The sequence below is a fragment of the Mus caroli genome, unplaced genomic scaffold, assembly GCF_978045245.1.
Source record: "Mus caroli unplaced genomic scaffold, Mus_caroli_1 scaffold_9, whole genome shotgun sequence".
Taxonomy (NCBI): domain Eukaryota; kingdom Metazoa; phylum Chordata; class Mammalia; order Rodentia; family Muridae; genus Mus; species Mus caroli.
The window spans coordinates 114,851,118-114,871,315 of NW_028227264.1; the positions used below are offsets into that span (position 1 = coordinate 114,851,118).

At 42.5% G+C, this 20,198-nt stretch overlaps 1 protein-coding gene across 3 annotated transcripts in view; it reads right to left on the minus strand.

Moving 5' to 3' along the window:
- Positions 1-3,427: 3,427 nt before the first annotated feature.
- The window catches only part of Tbc1d15 (TBC1 domain family member 15), a 62,981-nt gene continuing 46,210 nt past the window's right edge, over positions 3,428-20,198 (minus strand). For all 3 annotated transcript variants that reach the window (XM_021173958.3, XM_021173957.3, XM_085843169.1), the window contains 6 exons: positions 14,838-14,938; positions 14,221-14,320; positions 13,561-13,658; positions 8,089-8,205; positions 7,505-7,591; positions 3,428-4,726 (listed from right to left, as the gene is read on the minus strand). In XM_021173958.3, the coding sequence (XP_021029617.2) occupies positions 4,517-4,726; positions 7,505-7,591; positions 8,089-8,205; positions 13,561-13,658; positions 14,221-14,320; positions 14,838-14,938 (713 nt within the window). In that variant the 3' untranslated portion in view covers positions 3,428-4,516. The remainder of the gene's footprint in view (positions 4,727-7,504; positions 7,592-8,088; positions 8,206-13,560; positions 13,659-14,220; positions 14,321-14,837; positions 14,939-20,198) is intronic.

Here is a 20,198-nt window from a genome sequence, read left to right on the forward strand (position 1 = left end):
TGAATAAAAAGTGAAAATATCTGGCATAAAGTTCATCTTTGTGACTGTCTGGAAAACCCAGTCACCACAGGCAGGAATGCTTATATTCACTAAGATGTAGGCTCTCTATACATACACAAATGTTGTTGAAATGTACATGGGAGCAGTAACCTACTCTTGATCTCTCTTGTTGACTTCAGCAAATGCAGAGGCAGCAACAGTCATTTCCTGGACTGGCCAGAGTACCGGGTATTTCTCAGATGGGGCAGAATCTGAGAGAGGACACTTTTTAACCTGCAACTGAAGTGGGAACCAACTCACTGGATTTTATTCACATGCATTTCATTTAATGATAAATGAAGACACATCCCCAAGGATAAAGTCTCAAGGAGTATACACACATTGTTGGTTTTGAAAGTCTTTATGTGATTGAAGGAAAACACAAAAGACCTATACCCTCCCTATCCAAGAGGAGGGAATGAACAACCAGGCAGGGCAAACAGTTGTCATGGGGCTTCGGAGAAGAAACCACCCAAACAGCTGGCTAATGGTCACTGAAGGAATAAGCAAGCTGCTGATGGGCAGGCAGGAGACATCCAAAGGGAAACAAGCTACAAAGTACAGGGGCCACGAAGGGCCAGGATCACGGCTTCTGTGTGGTCCTGGCTGAGGAATGATCTGGTCGAAGCAGGCTCTCTATATCCAATGTAGGTATGAACTCCATATTCATAGGGAAGAAAAAAACAGGCTGTGACCAAACAGCAGCTGATGCCCTGCTGAAGAACACATATAACCAAGGCCATGCAGTCTTGTCAAGATGCCTAAAATCCAGTCCATGAGAATTAACCAGAGAAGAGTGGAACCGTAGACGTGTTGGGACATGTTTGTAAGCATGGATGACCAGAAGAAATGGAGGCAGAAACTGAACTGGAAATTGACAGAATTGTTTGAAATCACAACAGGGCCCCTAGGCAAAATATTCGGTAAAATGGATACCTCTGGAATCTTAAGCTGTCAGAGAGGGAAGGGAACAGGGAGCCAGGCAGTCTCCACTCCAGACAGGGATGCTCTGGTAGGAGTCGTCCTGCTAGGTGGAGGAGCCCTTTCCTGTTTCCCTTGCATTCCACCTCTGCTGTGAGGCGTTACACTATGTTAAGTATGTATTCAGTCTTGCAGAGATTTGGAAATCACAAAGGGATTGTTCTTATCAAGGTGGTGTAATTATCTTATTATTTTTCTCATTAAGAAATTCTTAGAATAGTTGACTGAATGTTGAAGGTTCTGAATATAAGATATTATATAAGTATAAATTTAATAAATTGCTACTTTAAAAAAATTCGAGGGGATAATCTACATAAAATAGGCTATCATTTCTCACTAAAAAAAGGCAAGGTAACTAGAGCAAATTTGTTAGAATTTCAATAAACTACCTTTTCAAGACATAAGATTTTTACCATCAACCAAAATGTTTTTGTAAAAATTTGTTATGTAAATACACGGTAGCTGTCTTGAGACACACCAGAAGAGGGCATCATATCTCATTACAGATGGCTGTGAGCCACCATGTGGTTGCTGGGCATTGAACTCAGGACCTCTGGAAGAACAGCTCTTAACCACTGTGCCATCTCTCCAGCACCCCTCGAAATATTTTTTAAAAATCAACATAATGGCAATCTTTTGACTTCAGAGGAACTCGGGCAGACGTTGCTCAGATTCCCAGTTTTGAACACTACTCTCAAAGACTGGTTCAGTGGGTCTGAAGAAACTCAACATGTATTCTGATAATGCAGACCAAGAAAGTACAACGGAAAGATCAATATTTTGAGGTTTGGCAAAAAAAAAAAAAATTAACAGGAATCATAAATTATAGTATTATTTTGTTAAGTAACTTATACTACTTCTTGACTTTCGAGAAAAATGTTCTTAAAATGCTTTTGTAAAGTCATCTCTATAAAAATGCACACAAGGCTTTGTATATTCTTAGACGTCCGAGTGCCTCTGAAGGCCCACAGCAAGACTGCCCACGCTGGAGTGCCTGGCACATGGGTGCACACAAGGTCAGCACAAACACCAAGAGTTCCATTACACAACTGTGCAGGGATAGGCCGACAGGACTGCCCTAAGAGCCCTGGGCCCCGACACGGTTCCATGACCATCACTCTCCCAGGAGGACGGCCGAAAAAGGCTGACTTCCTATTAACCTAAAGTTTTCTACATAAAGAGATGAAAAGTTTGGAAACAAGAGTAAAACAGATCCTTAAATAGGTCTTGTTTCTCATACACTCATAAAAATTGAAAATACACAAGGAGGTAAAATTAGAAACAATCTAAATTTTAACATCCTTGTGTATCACATAACATTACAAATGCTCTACATGCTGATAGGTATATACATACCAAAACCGTGTGCGTGCGTGCGTGCGTGCGTGCGTGCGTGCGAACATTCTGTGAACACCAAAACGATCTTTTCAAAGGATGTGCCAAGAAATTTACCTGGGGGCTGGTGAGATGGCTCAGTGGGTAAGAGCACCCGACTGCTCTTCCGAAGGTCCAGAGTTCAAATCCCAGCAACCACATGGTGGCTCACAACCATCCACAACGAGATCTGGCGCCCTCTTCTGGAGTGTCTGAAGACAGCTACAGTGTACTTATATATAATAAATAAATCTTTAAAAAATAATTAAAAAAAAAAAAAAGAAATTTACCTGAACTCTATGTTCTCACAATCCCAGCAGCTCATTTTGCACAGTGTTTCGAGCTGGAATCTGATTAAGATCCAGCTGGGCTGATTAAGACTTTACCAACTCTAATGCGTTATCACTTCCATATAAAAAAATACGCTCCAAAGAAATGCATATTTTTAGTAAAAATATTTTAGCAAGCAGTTTCATACCAAAACTTGACAAAAGTTCAACTTATGAAACATATTAAATTTTCTTTAATCTGAAGTAGATATTGTATTACGTAGAAAGACGTCCGAACACCCACTGTCCAGGAAGAACGAGGAGGACATCAAGATGTTCTGAGCAATTTCCTGCATGGCAGGAAATGAAAGGCTGGAGATGATGCGCTTGTGAGCAGTTTACTCTTCTAAATGGGCTTACTCATTATTAACTGATAAGAGATAACACACAATATTAAAACCCCACATCTGATGGTTCTAGGGCCACGACTGTCCATTAATACTCAGCTAGTGGGCAAGTTCCTTTGGTTCCTTTACTTTCTGGGGAAGAAAAAAAAAAAAAAAACAATGTATACAATCCTCACAAGACAGCTGCTTCAGTGACACGCCATGAGCATGCACACTTCTGAACGGTGTGCTCACGTATGGAGTTGTCGTGCATGTTGGCATGGCCGTCTCACTGGCGTGGCGGCTGTGAATGCTGAGGTGCACGCTCTGATGAAGCAGCAGCCGTTTCCAAGTGCAATGTAACTGAAAACACTAAAGCAGCTTTGATCTCATTTAATGATATGTACAAGAGTTAACAAATTACAATTAAAACGGAATTTGTTATGGCAATTCCACAGAACTTAAAAACATGCAACACTGCATGGTAAAAACAGCTTCATTCATATACAAAAAATATTCCTTTGAGACTCATGACAGTGCCTGGACACTTCTGACATAAGCTTTTTGCAAAGAATATTTTAAAAACTGTAACGATCTGATTAACCAATTAGTGCAGTATTAGGAAAGATAATAAACATTATTAGTAAAGAGGTTACAGTGATTTATAGCAGGTATAGACAGAGTTCAATGTAGTCTCATTAAATAAATGTTGTTAAGAAAATAGTTTTGAAAAAGATCTTATATTGAAGCCATGTATTAATTTTGTTGAATCAGCTTATATAAATCAATAGTCAAGTTTATTCAGTTAAAGAAAATAGGACTATGCTTTCTTATACTCATAAATAGTACATATATATAGCCTATATACAAGTGAAGAAAAGTTCTTTGTAAAAAAACCATACTGCCAATCCAGTTGCTAAGGTTGAAATAGTTCTTTATCCACGTTTAACTACGTTGGTAAAAATGTCTTATTTAAATCACATTCAACCAGCATAAATAGTTAAGCTGAATATTGTTGTAAACAATAGAAAAACCAAATTTGTATTTTAAATTTCATCTCTGAGTAACAATCTACTTCTCAGCTTAGAATGCTTTATAAAGGCTCAACATTTAATGTAATCAAGTCCAAAGCCCTCTAGAGAATAAACAGTGAATGCTTTTCCAAGTGCATAATTTCCAGAGCTTTCACTTGAAGTATTTATCCAATCCCAGTTCATCAGCAACAAAATAAAATGTGCTTGGCTATAAAAATACTAAGGAATGTTATTGAAAAGGAAAGGCTATTTGGTAGAAGTAACTACAAAAATAATTAGTTTAAAACTTTGTAAAGCTTTAATGCAAGAACATCAGTACACTGTCTCTCCATAAAACTTAAAGCATGATCAATACCAAGACTGTGAATGTCTATCTTTCATGGACTTAAAAAGGAATTGCAACAAAGTATCTCAAAAACTGTAAGACAAATGATCATGCAGGTGTTGATCTGCAGGCACTCGGGGATGCTAATGTCTGGGCTGGACTGTCTTTGGCTTCACTGGCAGCAAGGATGGGCAAGGTGCTACTTGGAAATGCAGATACAGGACAAGGGCTGCCAACATTTTCATCAGTGTCGGAATCTGGCGTTGTAATTTCACTGTCCTGAAGTCCCAGGATCTCACAAACTGCTTGTGGCAATTCCTGAGTATGAAAAATCAAATATAAAATCACAACTTAGGAAAAATATCCACAAAATAACCTTTTAATAGTAACTTGGTTTCAGAGTCTGAACATTATTCATTTGAACTGGGTAAGTGCTGATATGTTCTGTAACGAGGCAGCAAGATGCAGCGGGAGGAGGTGCCTTAGCAGACCACACTGAGGCATCCCCACTGAGGTATGGTTTATTTGGGAGCATGAGAAGTGGGATTGAGAAGGGAGTAGAGGCAAAGAGAAGGGGCGAGGCCAGGCAGGAACACGTGGGGAGGCATAGAAGGTGAGGGAGAGAGTGAAGGTGAGAGAGTAAGAGAGTGAGAGCGTGAGGAGAAAAAGAGCAAGAAAAGGGGGGAGCCAAAGAGAAGGGGGCGAGAGAGAGGAAGGGGGGGGGGGAGTCCAAACAGTCCTTTTATAGCAAGGCAGGCTTCTACTTGACTGTTGCTAGGTAACTTTTTGGGCAGAGCCTAGAAGAAATGCTACCAACTGCCATATACTCTTCTCACATTTTCCTCTACTCCAAATGAAATTTTAGCCATCTATTTTGTCTCATGAATCTAGTTAGCTTTAAATGTCAACTTGACAAGAGCCTGGAGTCATCTGAGAAGAGACTGTCAATTAAGGGAATGCCCACTATCACACTGGCCTGTAGGCATGTCTGTGGGGATGATCTTGATTGATAATTGATGTAGGAAGACTCAGTCCAGTGTGAACTACACCATTCCCTGAATGGTCCTAAGCTGGGCTGGACCAAGCCACATAAGAAAGCTAGGTAGGGAGCTGGAGAAGCCTGTTAGCTCAATAACTGCCTGAAACTCAAGCTCTACAGGGACCAACATCTCTGACTTTCAAGGACATCTGGACTCATATGCTCATGCAACAGACGCAGATACACAATCTTTTAAAAATACTAGTAAGCAGGAGGCTGTGAGTGAGCGAGGTAGTAACACCCTTTCCTGGTTCTGCTTTAAATTCCTGTTCTGCAGTCCCTCTATGATGGAGTGTGACCTGCGCACTGAAATAAACCCAGGCCTCTTCCTCATTTGCTTTCAGTAGGTGTTTTGTCACAGCAATGGAATGAAAGTCAAACAAAAGCAGTTTCTGGATTTCATCTAAGTGCAATCACTCCTATGTCACCAGACCTCCGTGGACCTGCTTGTTGCTGTTTGCTTGCTTTGGCCTTTACATTGTATTAAACTACTATGCACAGGCTCATGTAGGCCAGGTATTAGGATTTTGTCTGGACTCCACCCCTACAGTTACCTGGCAACAGCCAGATACGCCTGGCCCACTATAAAAGGAGCTGCTTGCCCCCTCCTCTCTCTTACTCCTGCTTTTCTCCCTTGCCTCTTGCCCCCTTGCTCCCCCTCTCTCCCCACTTCCCCCCTCCACATAGTCATGGCCAGCCTCTACTCTCTCCTTTTGTCTGCCTTTCTCTGCCTCTACTACTCTCTTAATTCCCCTCCCATTCCCTGAATAAACCCTATTCTATACTATACCGTTGCATGGCTAACCCCTCAGGGGGAAGGGATGCCTTGGCATGGGCCTGCAGAAGTACTCCCTTCCCCCATAGAACATATTCTTCTATCTTTTTATAGTCACAACACTAGGCTAGACTCAAACTCATCACACAGCTGAGGCTGGCCTTGAACTCATGATCCTCTGGTGAGACTGCAACATTGAGTTTTCTAACATTTACAATTTACCTTCTCTCTCCTTCTTACAGTTACAATCTCCTCAGGAAACACTAGTTCCTTAAAGAGTCAAAATAATCTCCCTGGTACGTTTTGAAACAGAATAGCTAGCCAAGGAACATCCCTAGACTGACTCTTCAGACCCATGAGGGATGGGGATACAAAGCTGAAACAAAACTTGTTTTGAAAATGAAAAGGCTGTTTCAGTCCCTATGAACTGCGGGGTTTGACTGGGTCTGCCTGTGCTTCCGGGGCTTAGAACAAAAAGGTGCACTGTTCCTCCCTGTGTCCCCTCCCCACCCACCCCAGATGCTGGGCAGGTAGCGAGACAAAAAAGCAGCAACCTTCCTTCCCCTCCCTCCTCGCTCCTCTGCTTTTGTGACAGATGCCTCAGGATGCCTTCTCCAGAAGCCCCTCCCTCCCCACATGGCTGCCATGGCTGCTGGAACCTGGCTTTGTCTTCCTTTGTGCGCCCCCGCCCACCCCTCCTCTGAGCAGCCGCAGACACTTACCACTTGCCCGCCCTTGAGTTTTTCTTTTAACTTTAATATAATTTTTAAAAGAGATTGTTTGAGCTTAAAAATAAAACTTAGAAAAAAAATAAAGAAACAAGGCACACTCTAACTTGGTTTAAATTCAGATTAAGAAGCAATCAGCTCTGTCTTGCTTTTTAGCAACAGAAACTGAGTTGGTGAGAATGCATGCAGTAAGACAAACTGCCATCCAGTCCTTTCTGATTAGCACCTATTTTTGGTGGTGGGTGCTGCATATTCAATAAGAGATCTTGTTGCATTCATTAAGTTGGATAATGTATTACCACGTAAAACCTACAGCCTCAAGTTGTAGAAATATTTTCATTACTTTTGCCATTTTGCCAATTAAATGCTTCCAATCCGGCATAATTAGTTAACTGTTTTCAATTAAGTGAGGTAAACTTACAAAAGTAAATAACTAAAAGCTTTGTTTCTGCCCTCAATTTGCTGACTGCCATTCATTTTTCTTATAGGGAAATCTTTCTTAGCTGATTAAAAAGAGGGAGAAAAATATTGCAATTATTTGCAGCGCTGTATACCTTGCATTGTGTCATCTGTAGGGAAATTGCTTCTGCTTTACACAGTATATCTTCCACATCAATTTTCATGGACAATTCATTGATGTGCTAAAAAAAAAATCAACAAAAGAGAATGATAATCAAAACAGAAAGCTCTATTATACTCCACAACATAAACAATTTATTATCAGTTATTCTGCACTGCAGATATTACCCACAATATAAAAATATCCACATATTACAAATCCACAGAAACTCCAACACATCTTTCAGTACACTCAGTTTTGAAGGCAAAGAACAGCTAATGAGTGCACAAAACATTAAACCTAGCAGTCTTCTAGCTCAGTTATAAGCAAAAGACAATTAGTTTTTCTTTAAAAACTAAACTATATTAAACAGCATTTATTCAACTTCCTTTCTGTCCTAAACAACTGCTCGATACTAACTGACCAATGTGTATTTACCGAACTGTGATTCTCTTACACTAAGCGAGTCCAGCACCTGGTGTTAGGGACACAAAGATTCAACAACACTCCAAAGAAATGTTTGGTACATGAGGCCCACCAGAGAGAGAACACTAGGATCTATACTGAGAGAAGACCCACCTTAAGGATTTCATTGAAGCCATAGTGCTTTTCCATTATCTGTTGCTTTTCTGATTCCAGGATGGCACAACACAGAAGAAGATGAAAATTCTTACAGGGCAGTTCAGTCCACATTACCTACAAAAAAATATAAGTTACTCAGTAAACAAAATTAATTCTAAACTATTTCTCCAAAGATACAAGCTAATTCTGAAGCAGTAAACATGCCTAGTTGGAATAGTCCAGTTTTCTACACATGAAAAGTGAAGGAGTCTTACCTCTAACTATAAAGGAACCAAAATGAAGTTTTCTATTTGACAGACTTCCAGAGAGCAACTGATGATGCAGCATTCCTAACTGATGGCCACACTCTTAGGGCAACCGTAAAATGTTAAGGTTAGACCTATTTCCAGTACTTTTCCAGACCTTTCTGACCTTTCTCACAAATATTCAGTCCTTTAAAAAATTTCAGAGGGAACTAAATCCTACAAACTAAAAAAGCACCAATTACAGTGCATAGGAGCAAACACAGCCATTGATACTTCTCCACTATAGGTAGTAAAACCTTGTGTCACATTGAAACTCAAGATGACGAATACCCAAATCCAACAAAACCTGGAGGGACTACCCAAAATGAACGCCCAACTACACAGGCATCTGAGCAATCGCTGCATTTCATCCTAAATACAAGCTGATGCCAACCAACTCAAGACCTCTATTCCCCACAAACGTACTTAATGAAACCTTTTCTTGGAAGAAAAAACATACAATCAATGCTAGAAGAACATAACTGAAATGCTTTTTACTTTTATAAAGAAGAAATCAAGTTAACGCAATTTGAAAATTGTAATTTCAAGACAATTATCCTCAAAGTTTTAGGCCATTTGGTAACGACAGTTTCATGAGTTAGTCCAGCTAAGTGGTCACAGTATTTTTGATTTATCTTAAAGAGTTCATGACCAGGAGTGCTTGCCACAAACAACTCTAGGTTTTATTCTTTGTGTTTGTGTGTTTTAAGACAGTGAGAACGAATGGGTGGGGAGGAGGAGGGGAGGATCAGGGAGGAGTTATGGGAGGGGAAAACACGGATGAAAGTATATTGTATGAAAACAAATTGTAATAAAAAAGGTCAGGTTCTAACTGCACATATCTGGTGCACATTTAAGTATGAATCCATGCAGAACACAGCGGCTCAAAGCAATCTCCTTCAGCTAGCACACAGCAATAGCGGTGGTAACCCAGGAAACAATTCCCAGCTCTAAGTTGTTCTTGATATATGTGGTAGAAATTCGCTAATTTCTTAGTCTGTATAAAGCTATAACAATAGTAAGACATTATACTGTTGTACTTTTTAAAAAACATACTAGATCTATTATTAACATATACTCACAAATAATGATAAAAATAGTAATTTTCTATTTTCCCTTGAAAGTTCTCCTGAGTACAGCCAACACAAAGCAGAATAAGGAATCTCCCTTACAGAGGACTAGGACAGGGCAGTAACTAAGGAGAGCTACACCCTTCTTGGAAATAAAGGAAGGTTGGAAGCTTTGGGGTATGCTTCTTTTATATTATTACTTCTATATTATCACCAGTGTGCTCTAACTCTGAAAATGGACAACACACGCCATCTCTGTTGTGATACCTCACCCTATAACCCAAGCTATAGCACAATCTTTCATAAAGTCAAGTCTTAATTCAATCAGAAAGTAGCACATGATGTCTGAGCCACTACTGCAGCAGAGGCCGTGTCTTGCTAGACAGGGTTCCCAGATGAGCATGCCTGACGAACTCCCTTCCGGGGCATGCATAATACCTTCCAGTGCTATGACATCTATTAGTAGGAATGAAGCTTTCAAGTGAGTACCAGCTCCACTTCATCTTGTTCTAGGGTTCAAAATATGATGACTCTGGCAACAGTTTTACTGTCAAGTTCTGGAGGGTAACCAAGAGCACTGGCTGTAGTAGTTGGGAGTGGGTGGAGGGTGTCCTACAGAACCTCAGTGGCCAACAACTCCAAAAGAAGCAACCTAATCCTGGCATTGGGCTTATCTGTTAGCCAGTTACGACACAGGGCAGTGATTCCATTTTAACTACATGTGCTTGTGTGTGTTTAATCACAAGTGCACACCACACCCACATGTGGTTTTTGAAAGGTCTTTAAATGTTATCTCCCTCCCCATACTCCCTTCTCTACTCCCAACCCATTTAACCCTTCCTGTTTCCTTATTCCCTTTTAACCTTTCACATCAATAGATGTTATCTATCTCCACTCTCTGGAAAGTGCCTCCCTAAAGCCTCTTAGTAAACTTCCTGACCTCTATGGGTATTCCAAATGAAACACACAGATCTGATGATTCATGAATGTGAGCACTCATGAAGTTTGTCTCTTTCTGGGTCAGGGTTCTCTAACTCAGGATAACTTTTTCCAGCTGCATCCACTTATCTGCAAATTTCATTTTCTTAACAGCTGTATAATATATCACATTGGGTTAATGTGCCACAATTTTATTATTCATTTATCAGCTGATCATTAGCTAGGCTGTTTCCATTTCCTGGCTATTATAAGTAGAGCAACAATGTGTAAGAGGTTGGTCTGCTGCTGCTGCTATGTATTCAAATGCTAAATACAGGCCCCCAAGATCTGGTTGCCCTTCACACCTGACAAAGAGATCCTTCTCCTACATTAAGTGATGTTATATTACACTGCTCCCCAAGTTAATTGGTCAATAAAAGTCTAAAGCCTATGACTGGGCAGTAGACAGGTGGGTGGATTCTCAGTTACCTGACTGGAGATAGTAGGTAGAGACAGGTGGGGGAATGGGAGGGTCCAAGAGAGGAGGAGGCCTCATGAGAGGGGACAGACTATGAGCATGTGGCCAGGAGAAACAGCAAGGAACAAGGGACCTGTGGCTGGGATGTGAGTTAGAACAGCTCAAAACCTGCCCAATCTAGTCTCACAGCTTGTAAATAAAATACCTGGACTGTGTGGTTTTTATATGGGCAGGTTAGAATATTTAATTCATTTTGCAACAATGAATATGAATGAGCAGGTAGCTCTAAAGTAGGCTATGGAGTCCTTTGAGTATATGCCTAGGATGGCTAATCTTGATTGTCAATTTGACTACATTTGGAATCAACTAAAACCCATGCTGCTAGACATACCTGTGGGGGATTTCCCTGATTGACTATCTGAGATAAAAGGACCCACAGTAAATTGGGGTCAGACTCTTTGGTAGCAGCCGACACGAAAGGACATACACAAGAAAGAAATCATTTGCTTTTTGCTTGCTTGCCCTTACTCTCGAAGATGATTTCATCTAGTCTACTGCTAAAAGCAGATCATATCAGAACACACTTAAGGATTCCAACGGAACAACTGAGAAAGCCAGCCTTATGAACTGAATGAATAACTACTGGATTCTTGGCCTTTTCACCAGGAGTTAGCCTTTGTGGGACTGACTGAACTACTGTAAGTCTATAAACCACTCTAAGAAATTCCCTTTTATATATATACAAACACCCCACCCCATCCCCATACATCCATCACCTTTTTTATTCTATCAGTTCTATTCCTATACAGAATCCTGGCTAACACATCCAAATGGTACAGCTAGATCATACGGTACATCTAGGTAATCCATTCCTAGCACATTAGGCCAAGAAACTATGGGTTATAGGCCGTAGAAGAGACCATACTACTCTTCTTCTACTAAATGGACATCGTATAAAACCAATCCCTATAGACTTACTGTATAATATCCATAGATCAACGTGACTCTCAACCATCATCAGAGAAGTTTCTATTTGCAGTAAATGGTGATTAACATAAAGACACACAAACCTGGCCATGGTGTAGAGAATAAGAGACAAGACAGCAGAATGCTCAGCCCTATCAGGGGCATATATACTGCACCCCTTCCAAAGGGTAGATCATCGTGGAAGAGGGGATGGAGAGAGTGTAAGAGCCAGAGGTAGTGGAAGGTTACAAAGAACTATTCTCTCAGGCATAGCAGGGAAGAAGCGCATATCAACTACAGTAGTTGTGACAACATAGAGCCGGTGCACACCCAAGCCAGATGACATCCCAGAGTGGAGAGGGGAGCCGAGTACACAATCCTATCCCTAGTTGTGGAGCTATTGGTAATTGGTAGCTGCTGTAAAGAGGAGAGGCAGGTTTCTCTAAGAGTGTGGAGAAAGACCACATAGCTAAGGATATTTGGGCAACAGAAATTGGTCTTGACGAATTAAAAACAAAAAAAAAAACAAAAGATGGCAGGCAGTTGGGGGGTGGGGGTCTAAGCTGGGAGGATAGGAAAAGGGGATTGGACGTGGGAAGTATTGGGGAAGGGATGAACACAATTAAAACATATTGCATAAAACCTCAAACCCGCCGGGTGTGGTGGCACACGCCTTTAATTCCAGCACTTGGGAGGCAGAGGCAGGCGGATTTCTGAGTTTGAGGCCAGCCTGGTCTACAGAGTGAGTTCCAGGACAGCCAGGTCTACACAGAGAAACCCTGTCTCAAAAAACAAAACAAAACAAAACAAACAAAAAAACTCAACCTACAATTAGCCCTGCCTCCAAGATGCGCAGGGGGAAATATGGAGCATCAATTGAAGGAATGGCTTGAGACCCATGCCATTAGAGGGAGCCCACCCCTGATACTATTAATGTTAATCTGCCACACTTGCAAACAGGAGCCTGGCATCATCATCATCAGACAGGCTTCACCCAGCAATTGATGGAAACAGATGCAGAGACCCACAGCTTGGGGAATCCTGCAGAACACGAGGAAGGAGGATTGTAGGAGCCAGAGGGGTTAAAGACACCATAAGAAAACCTACAGAATCAACTAACCTGGGCACATGGGGTCTCACAGAGAGTGAACCACCAACCAGGAAGCCTGCATGGGACTGACGTAGGCCCTCTGTGTATGTAACATTGTGCAGCTGGGCCTTCATGTGGGACTCCTAACGTGGGGAGCTGGGGCTGTCTCTGACTACATAGCCTGCCCTTTCAACCCCTTTCTAACTGGGTTGCCTCACCTCATCTCAAGATGAGCCTGGTCCTACTGCAATTGATATGCCAAAGCTGACTGATATCTAAGGAAGGCCTCCCCCTTCTGAGAGGGGGAAGAGGTATGGATGGGGAGCAGAGGACTGCGAGAACAGGAGGGAAGAGAAACCGCAGTCAGGACCACATGAAATTAATTAATTATAACAAAAACTCTCAAAGAATATACACTTAAAAATAAAAAGTAATAAAGTCAAATCTACGGAATTAAGGGTACAGGTAACAAATGACTTAAAACCCTTCTTTCCTGAGATAGCTCTGGGCCCGGCCTCACGCTGCTGTTCTTGAAGAAGAGTCTAAAACGCCAAGAGTGGCACCTAGAGTGGTCAGCTGTCACAGAAGACTCCAGTCACATTTTCAGCCTCATTCTCTACACAGAATAAACTGTTTCTTTCCATAATAAACGTAAGAACTTACCTCCCATAATCGAAGTATATCTAGAAAACTAAATTCCCTTTTAAATCTGATTAAAAGCCATCTGAAGCAAAAATATAGATATCCAGAGTCCTGGGATTCTATACAGAAAAAAAAAAAAAAAAAAAAAAAAGATTTATTCTTATGCTACTATGTCAGAATCAAGGAACCTTCCTCAAACTCAAATTATGTTTCTAGAAGCCTTATATGTCTGACTATATTCTGTCAATTCAATCAAGGAAGCAATTGAAATGTACAGGGTAACTTTAAAACAAAACTAAACAAATATATAACTGTATGAAGACAAAATTATACAAAGTAATCTTAACACTTCTACTCTTTAAAAGAACTCAGGCAAGCGCAGTGGAGCAGTTTTGTCTTTAAAGGTTGCTTTCTGGGGCACGGAGAGACTGCTCAGCAGTTCTAAGTACTTGCTGCTCTTAGAGAAGACCTGGGTTCGATTCCCAACATCTACAAGGTGGCTCATGACAATCCCTAACCCCAGCTCCAGGGAATCAGACAAGCCACGCAGTGCACATAGATGCATGCAAGCCAAACATTCTTACACATAAAATAGTTTTTTTCAGTTGAAAATCAGTTCCTTTACACTCTTACAGGCGTTTCCCTACAATCTGCGTGTATAGTTGCCGTCACTCAACTTACCTAAATAGCTACAAAATCCACTGTCCAATAACCTGAGTAAGGTACTCAACTGGATTAACTGCGTCTTCATGCCCTGCATTTGTTCTTCAAAATTTTGATGCTTTAAAAGAAAAATAATTATCACACAATATTAGTAAGTATTTTGAAATACTAAAAGTATAATCTAAGGGTAAATGTTGGCCCTCTACTGCACTGTTATGCTGAACAAACAAACAAGTAAATGAAAACCCAAAGCATCACTAAAGAGAGACAAAGAAAACCCCTTGGTCTGAAAGTCAGTAGACGCTCAGCCTGGTGCTAAGCTTTGTCTCTGAAAGTAGTATGAAGTTCACAGACATGAATTCATCTATTTTCTAAGGTGGCATACATGGCTCTCTGACAGGACAGAAGCATTTGCTGATCCCAATAATTACTACACTACCAACAGATATTATCCATTTTCATAGTCTAATATTTCTCCAGCCTCTTGAAAAGTTGTTAAAAAGAATTACAACAAGATCACGCAGGAAACATTTCCAGCTCCACCCTAGTGGCTAGATATTACAATCAGTCTCAGGCACTAACATGACTGAAGGCTTCAGAGTCCGTCTGAGCACAGGAGGAATCCCTCTGCTTACCATCTGGTCCATGTAAGAGGCAAAGCACCAAAAGGCATCCACTTCATTCTCCATCACATACAAAAGCGGGGAAAGTAAGTCGCTCATTCCTTGTACATATCCTAAAAAGAAGGGGAAAGTCTCTGAAAACCTAGATTTTATGAATCCTTTTGTGTATATCATCATCATGTAGCTGAAAATTCCTTTTCTATGAATTAAAAACTGGCAGATACACTCATGAAGAAAAGAAAAAGAAAGATATTAATCTAGTAAGTATATGAGAAATATGAGCTGTTTGAGTGCCACGGTAGTCAGGTATCTAGCTGCTAGCGTGTGTTCTACTGCAGATATGGCCATCAAGGGCATGCACCACCTCACTGCCACAGACAGGTGCCTCTCTCACTCTCCTCAGAAAAGCCCCTTCAGCACTGACAGACTATCACAGAAGTCCTCATCTTGGTGAAAACAGAGAGGACACCTGACCACCGAGGTGCTCATCACAAGCAGTACATCTACGACATGACCCCTTATACTCAAGGAACATTACTGAAAAGAGGACAGAAAGGTTCTAAAAGCCAGAGGACCAGGGAGTCCGCTGCAATATTTTGTCTTCTAGATGCAACGGGGAAGCTGCACTCATGACTTCTCAACAATCCAGCGATCACACAAGATCTCAACCACGACACGGTAAAGGAGGCAGTATCACGGGACCCCACCCTAGCAACAGGCAACCATCGACTACTGAGAGATGGAGGACTTGTTTTCCATGGACTACCTCCTCCATTGGCTAATACCGTGCGTCAGCCCTAAACACATATGCATGCAGGCAGCACTGAATGGACCCAGGTTATATTTATTCACTCATTCAATACACACACACACACACTAGTATAAGAAAAATAGGCCATGACTTTTAGAGGGAGCAAGTGGGTAACAGAGAATTGGAGTGAGCAGAGGGAAGGGAAATGGCATAATATTTTAATGAAAAACATTTTTGAAAGATGTGCAAAAGCATCATATGAAAGAAGAGATGAAGGAATAACCCAGAAGAAGGTGAAGTGCACACATTCAAACAGACGCTGAAGAGGATCGAGGCAGCAGGCAGGCAAAGAAAACCGTCAAGGAAAAGAATTACCGAAATAATCAAAGAAAAGTCACAAGGCCACAGTGACCAGGGGCAGTGTACCACACACACTAGCAGCGCAGAACTGGAAAATGCCCACTGCTTCGGCACGCACCACACTGGCTACCTCGCACAAACCACCACAAAACCCCTGTAAACAGCAGCAATCACCCAGTGCTTTTCCTTTTCCCTTGGTATTGACTGGCCAAGGCTAGCAACTGCATTTCATCTTATTAGATCCCTAGCAGCTAAAGCTGTCTCTTAAAACTTCCTTTTCTTTGATGGTACAGTAACTTCTCAGTTATGACCCTACAGTACTTGATTATGTGAACAAGTAGTTCACACATACGCCAGGAGAGCCGGCCCTTTGCAAGCTGCAGCACTTGGGAGAGGGGGCCCTGTGCGTCAATTAGGCAGCACAGAGGGGCTGGCTCTGAAGGCGTGGGCACAGATGAGCCTGCCCCAAGGGCCTGAGAGTGGGAGAGCTGACCCTGCCTCCTGCCAGTGGTGGCACTGGGTGGCCTAGGCAGAACAGTGCTGAGAACTCTCCCTGGTGATGCAAATAAGGGAAAGCCTGGCAGGCTGGCCACTCAGCTGCCATCCAGGACCAGATCCAGAGCTGGCCCATTCCCAAATTATCATCTGTGAACTGTTGGGGCCTGTGAAAGGGGGCCAGTCCTGCTGCTCCAAAGCTGCAGGATCTCCACAATACAGGCAACAGCAGGACAGCTGAGAAGTTCCAGTGAGGATCCGGTATTGATGGGGTCAGAGAAGCCGGACTTACTGCACTGAACAGTTCAAGTGAAGCCGTGTGGACAGCGGGGTGAGACACTGTCACACACTGCAGCTTCCGTGACAAGCTGTTCTCTATGCTTTGTGTAGAGTGTGTGTGTGTGTGTGTGTGTGTGTGTGTTATTTTGGAGGAGAGGTCACAGTGCCCATGGCGGATCCAAGAGGACCAAGAAATGAGTGAGACTATAGTGCATGATGTGAAACTCACAAAGAATCAATAAGAAGTTAAAAAAATAAAGAAATTTAAAAAAAAAAATCACAAATTTTCCCTTAAAAAACAAGGTGCTATTTTTGCTTTTCACATATTAGTTAAGTTTCTTTATTTCTATAAGTCCATCAATATTCTTGTTTTATAAGGGGATTTTCAGACCCCAGACTATTTTACTTATTATTTTATGTTTTTCATATTCTGTCTGCATGTATATCTGTATACCACTCACTGGTGTGCTTGGTATCAACAGAGGCCAGGGGCTAGAATTTGATCTCTTAGAACTGGAGTGACAGAAGGTTGTGAGCCACCATGCAGATGCTAGTGCTTATATGTCTGGGACCTCTGGAAAAGCCACCAGTGTTCTTAACTGCTAAATCCCTCTCCAGCCCTGGGCACCACAATTTTAATCAACAAAAGAACACGAGTTCACTACACCTGTTCCCCTGTACTTTGGTGACTTTTGTACATTCTGATGTTTTGTGGTGGTATGAGGTCAGCCCATGTTAGGTGAGTACTGTACCTCTGAAATGTATCTCCAGTCTTTCCATTTTGATTTTGAGACACTCTCTCACTATGTAGACAGCCTCGAGCTTGCTTTGAGTGTGAGACAGGGTCTCACTAAGAAGACAGCCTTGAGCTTGCTGTGCAGTCCTGAGGCCTTGAACTTGCAATTCGCCTACCTTTCTGCCTCTACCTCAAGAGTAGCTACAACTTTATAGTGCAAGACACGTACGCCTAACACAAAGACTCCCTAACGGGTAACTTGGAAAGTTTCACCCAGCAAAATCCTTCACAGGGAGGCTGTTTAAAGAACGTCTTTAAAAGGAAAGGACAGCACTATACAAGTTACCATCAACTCATTCCTGTTCCTTTTTAGCCAGGAGGAGAAATAAGCCTAATAAGTCTCTTCAGAAAATCCAGATGAGACCTGCAGCACAGAAGGCGTCACATCACCTCCCATTCCCTTACAGTGAGGTGGAGCTGACCTGCCTGTGCTCTAATGCACCACAAGCTGACAACATCCCACAGTCCCCACAGTGTCTGACATCCCACAGTCCCCACAGTGTCTGACATCCCACAGTCCCCACAGTGTCTGACATCCCACAGTCCCCACAGTGTCTGACATCCCACAGTCCCCACAGTGTCTGACATCCCACAGTCCCCACAGTGTCTGACATCCCACAGTCCCCACAGTGTCTGACATCCCACAGTCCCCACAGTGTCTGACATCCCACAGTCCCCACAGTGTCTGACATCCCACAGTCCCCACAGTGTCTGACATCCCACAGTCCCCACAGTGTCTGACATCCCACAGTCCCCACAGTGTCTGACATCCCACAGTCCCCACAGTGTCTGACATCCCACAGTCCCCACAGTGTCTGACATCCCACAGTCCCCACAGTGTCTGACATCCTACAGTCCCCACAGTGTCTGACATCCCACAGTCCCCACAGTGTCTGACATCCCAGTCCCCACAGTGTCTGACATCCCACAGTCCCCACAGTGTCTGACATCCCACAGTTCCCACAGTGTCTGACATCCCACAGTTCCCACAGTGTCTGACATCCCACAGTTCCCACAGTGTCTGACATCCCACAGTCCCCACAGTGTCTGACATCCCACAGTCCCCACAGTGTCTGACATCCCACAGTCCCCACAGTGTCTGACATCCCACAGTCCCCACAGTGTCTGACATCCCACAGTCCCCACAGTGTCTGACATCCCACAGTCCCCACAGTGTCTGACATCCCAGTCCCCACAGTGTCTGATATCCCACAGTTCCCACAGTGTCTGACATCCCACAGTCCCCACAGTGTCTGACATCCCACAGTCACCACAGTGTCTGACATCCCACAGTCCCCACAGTGTCTGACATCCCACAGTCCCCACAGTGTCTGACATCCCACAGTCCCCACAGTGTCTGACATCCCACAGTCCCCACAGTGTCTGACATCCCACAGTCCCCACAGTGTCTGATATCCCACAGTTCCCACAGTGTCTGACATCCCACAGTTCCCACAGTGTCTGACATCCCACAGTTCCCACAGTGTGCTGTCTCTACCCTGTGGGGAAATAAAGCAGGAACCAGTTACAGGCAAAGACGTTTAAAGAAAAGAAAACATTTAAATATAAACCTGTCTGCAGATTTATGTAAATGGCTTGTAAATAACAGTTTTATGAAAGACATAACTAAGATTAGACTGTTATCAGAATTTAACCAATCTAACACTGACAAAGAAATTAGGGTCAATATTAACAAAACCAATTAACGTCTGAAGGACATCAGGACCTGACCTGAACCCAGTGTGAGGAGTGTGACTACTGGTCTAGGACAGGAAAACCTCAAACTCTGCTACTCAAAAGATTTATACTGTGCCTTTTCCAAGGGGAGTGCTTTATTATAAAGTTATGAAAAATAAAATTTTCTAAAAAGCTAATTTAATCCTTTTGGTCTCTGGCTCTCACATGAGATTACTACCCTATTTCTTCTGTAAGTCTTAGCTGAGGCGAGCAGTCACACTCTTCTTTATGCTGTGGTCGTCTTCCAACTATTTCATCCTCCTAGATGATGTTCTTCAAGGTATGGGGTTGTGGAGTAGAACGGGTGTGTAAGTCACTGCTCAGGAAGGGCAAAGCTGTTACACTGTACTCACTTGCACTTGGACTCTGTACACTGCTGACTGCACATCTTCATCAGCAGTGCTTTTGTTTCTAAAGTATTTCCCTAAGCTTATTTTCATAGCTAACTTGTTTTGCTGTGACCGTGGGAGCAATACCATTGCGCATCAGCGAGGTATGCATTTTCTTCACTGAAACCTTCAGTCTACTCTCGGGTCAACCTTCCAGATAACTAAAACTTACCTACTGGAATATGCAATTGAAAAAAATCTTAGAGATAGAAATTATTTTTAAAAACACTGCACATGGTAATGCTTTCTTGCACACAGTATTTGGAACCTATTATTTATATTCGGGGTCATCTCTGTGACAAAGGAAGAAAAGGAGAAAGCCCTAAGCCCAGCACTGCTCTCTCAGCAAAAGTACCCAGCCTCACGGCTGTCTGCTCTTCATCACTCCTACCTACTTTCTCAATAGCAAGACTGAACTCAGTGACGCTCTCTTACGGTCTCTCGCCTGTGAGTTGAGAAGACAAGCCAACATGACTAAATCTCCTGCCTCGGTTACAGTAAAGTGAAGGACAGGAATGCGCCCCACTGGCTGCCAAACAGCTTTTAGTTTTTAAGAGACCCCGTTA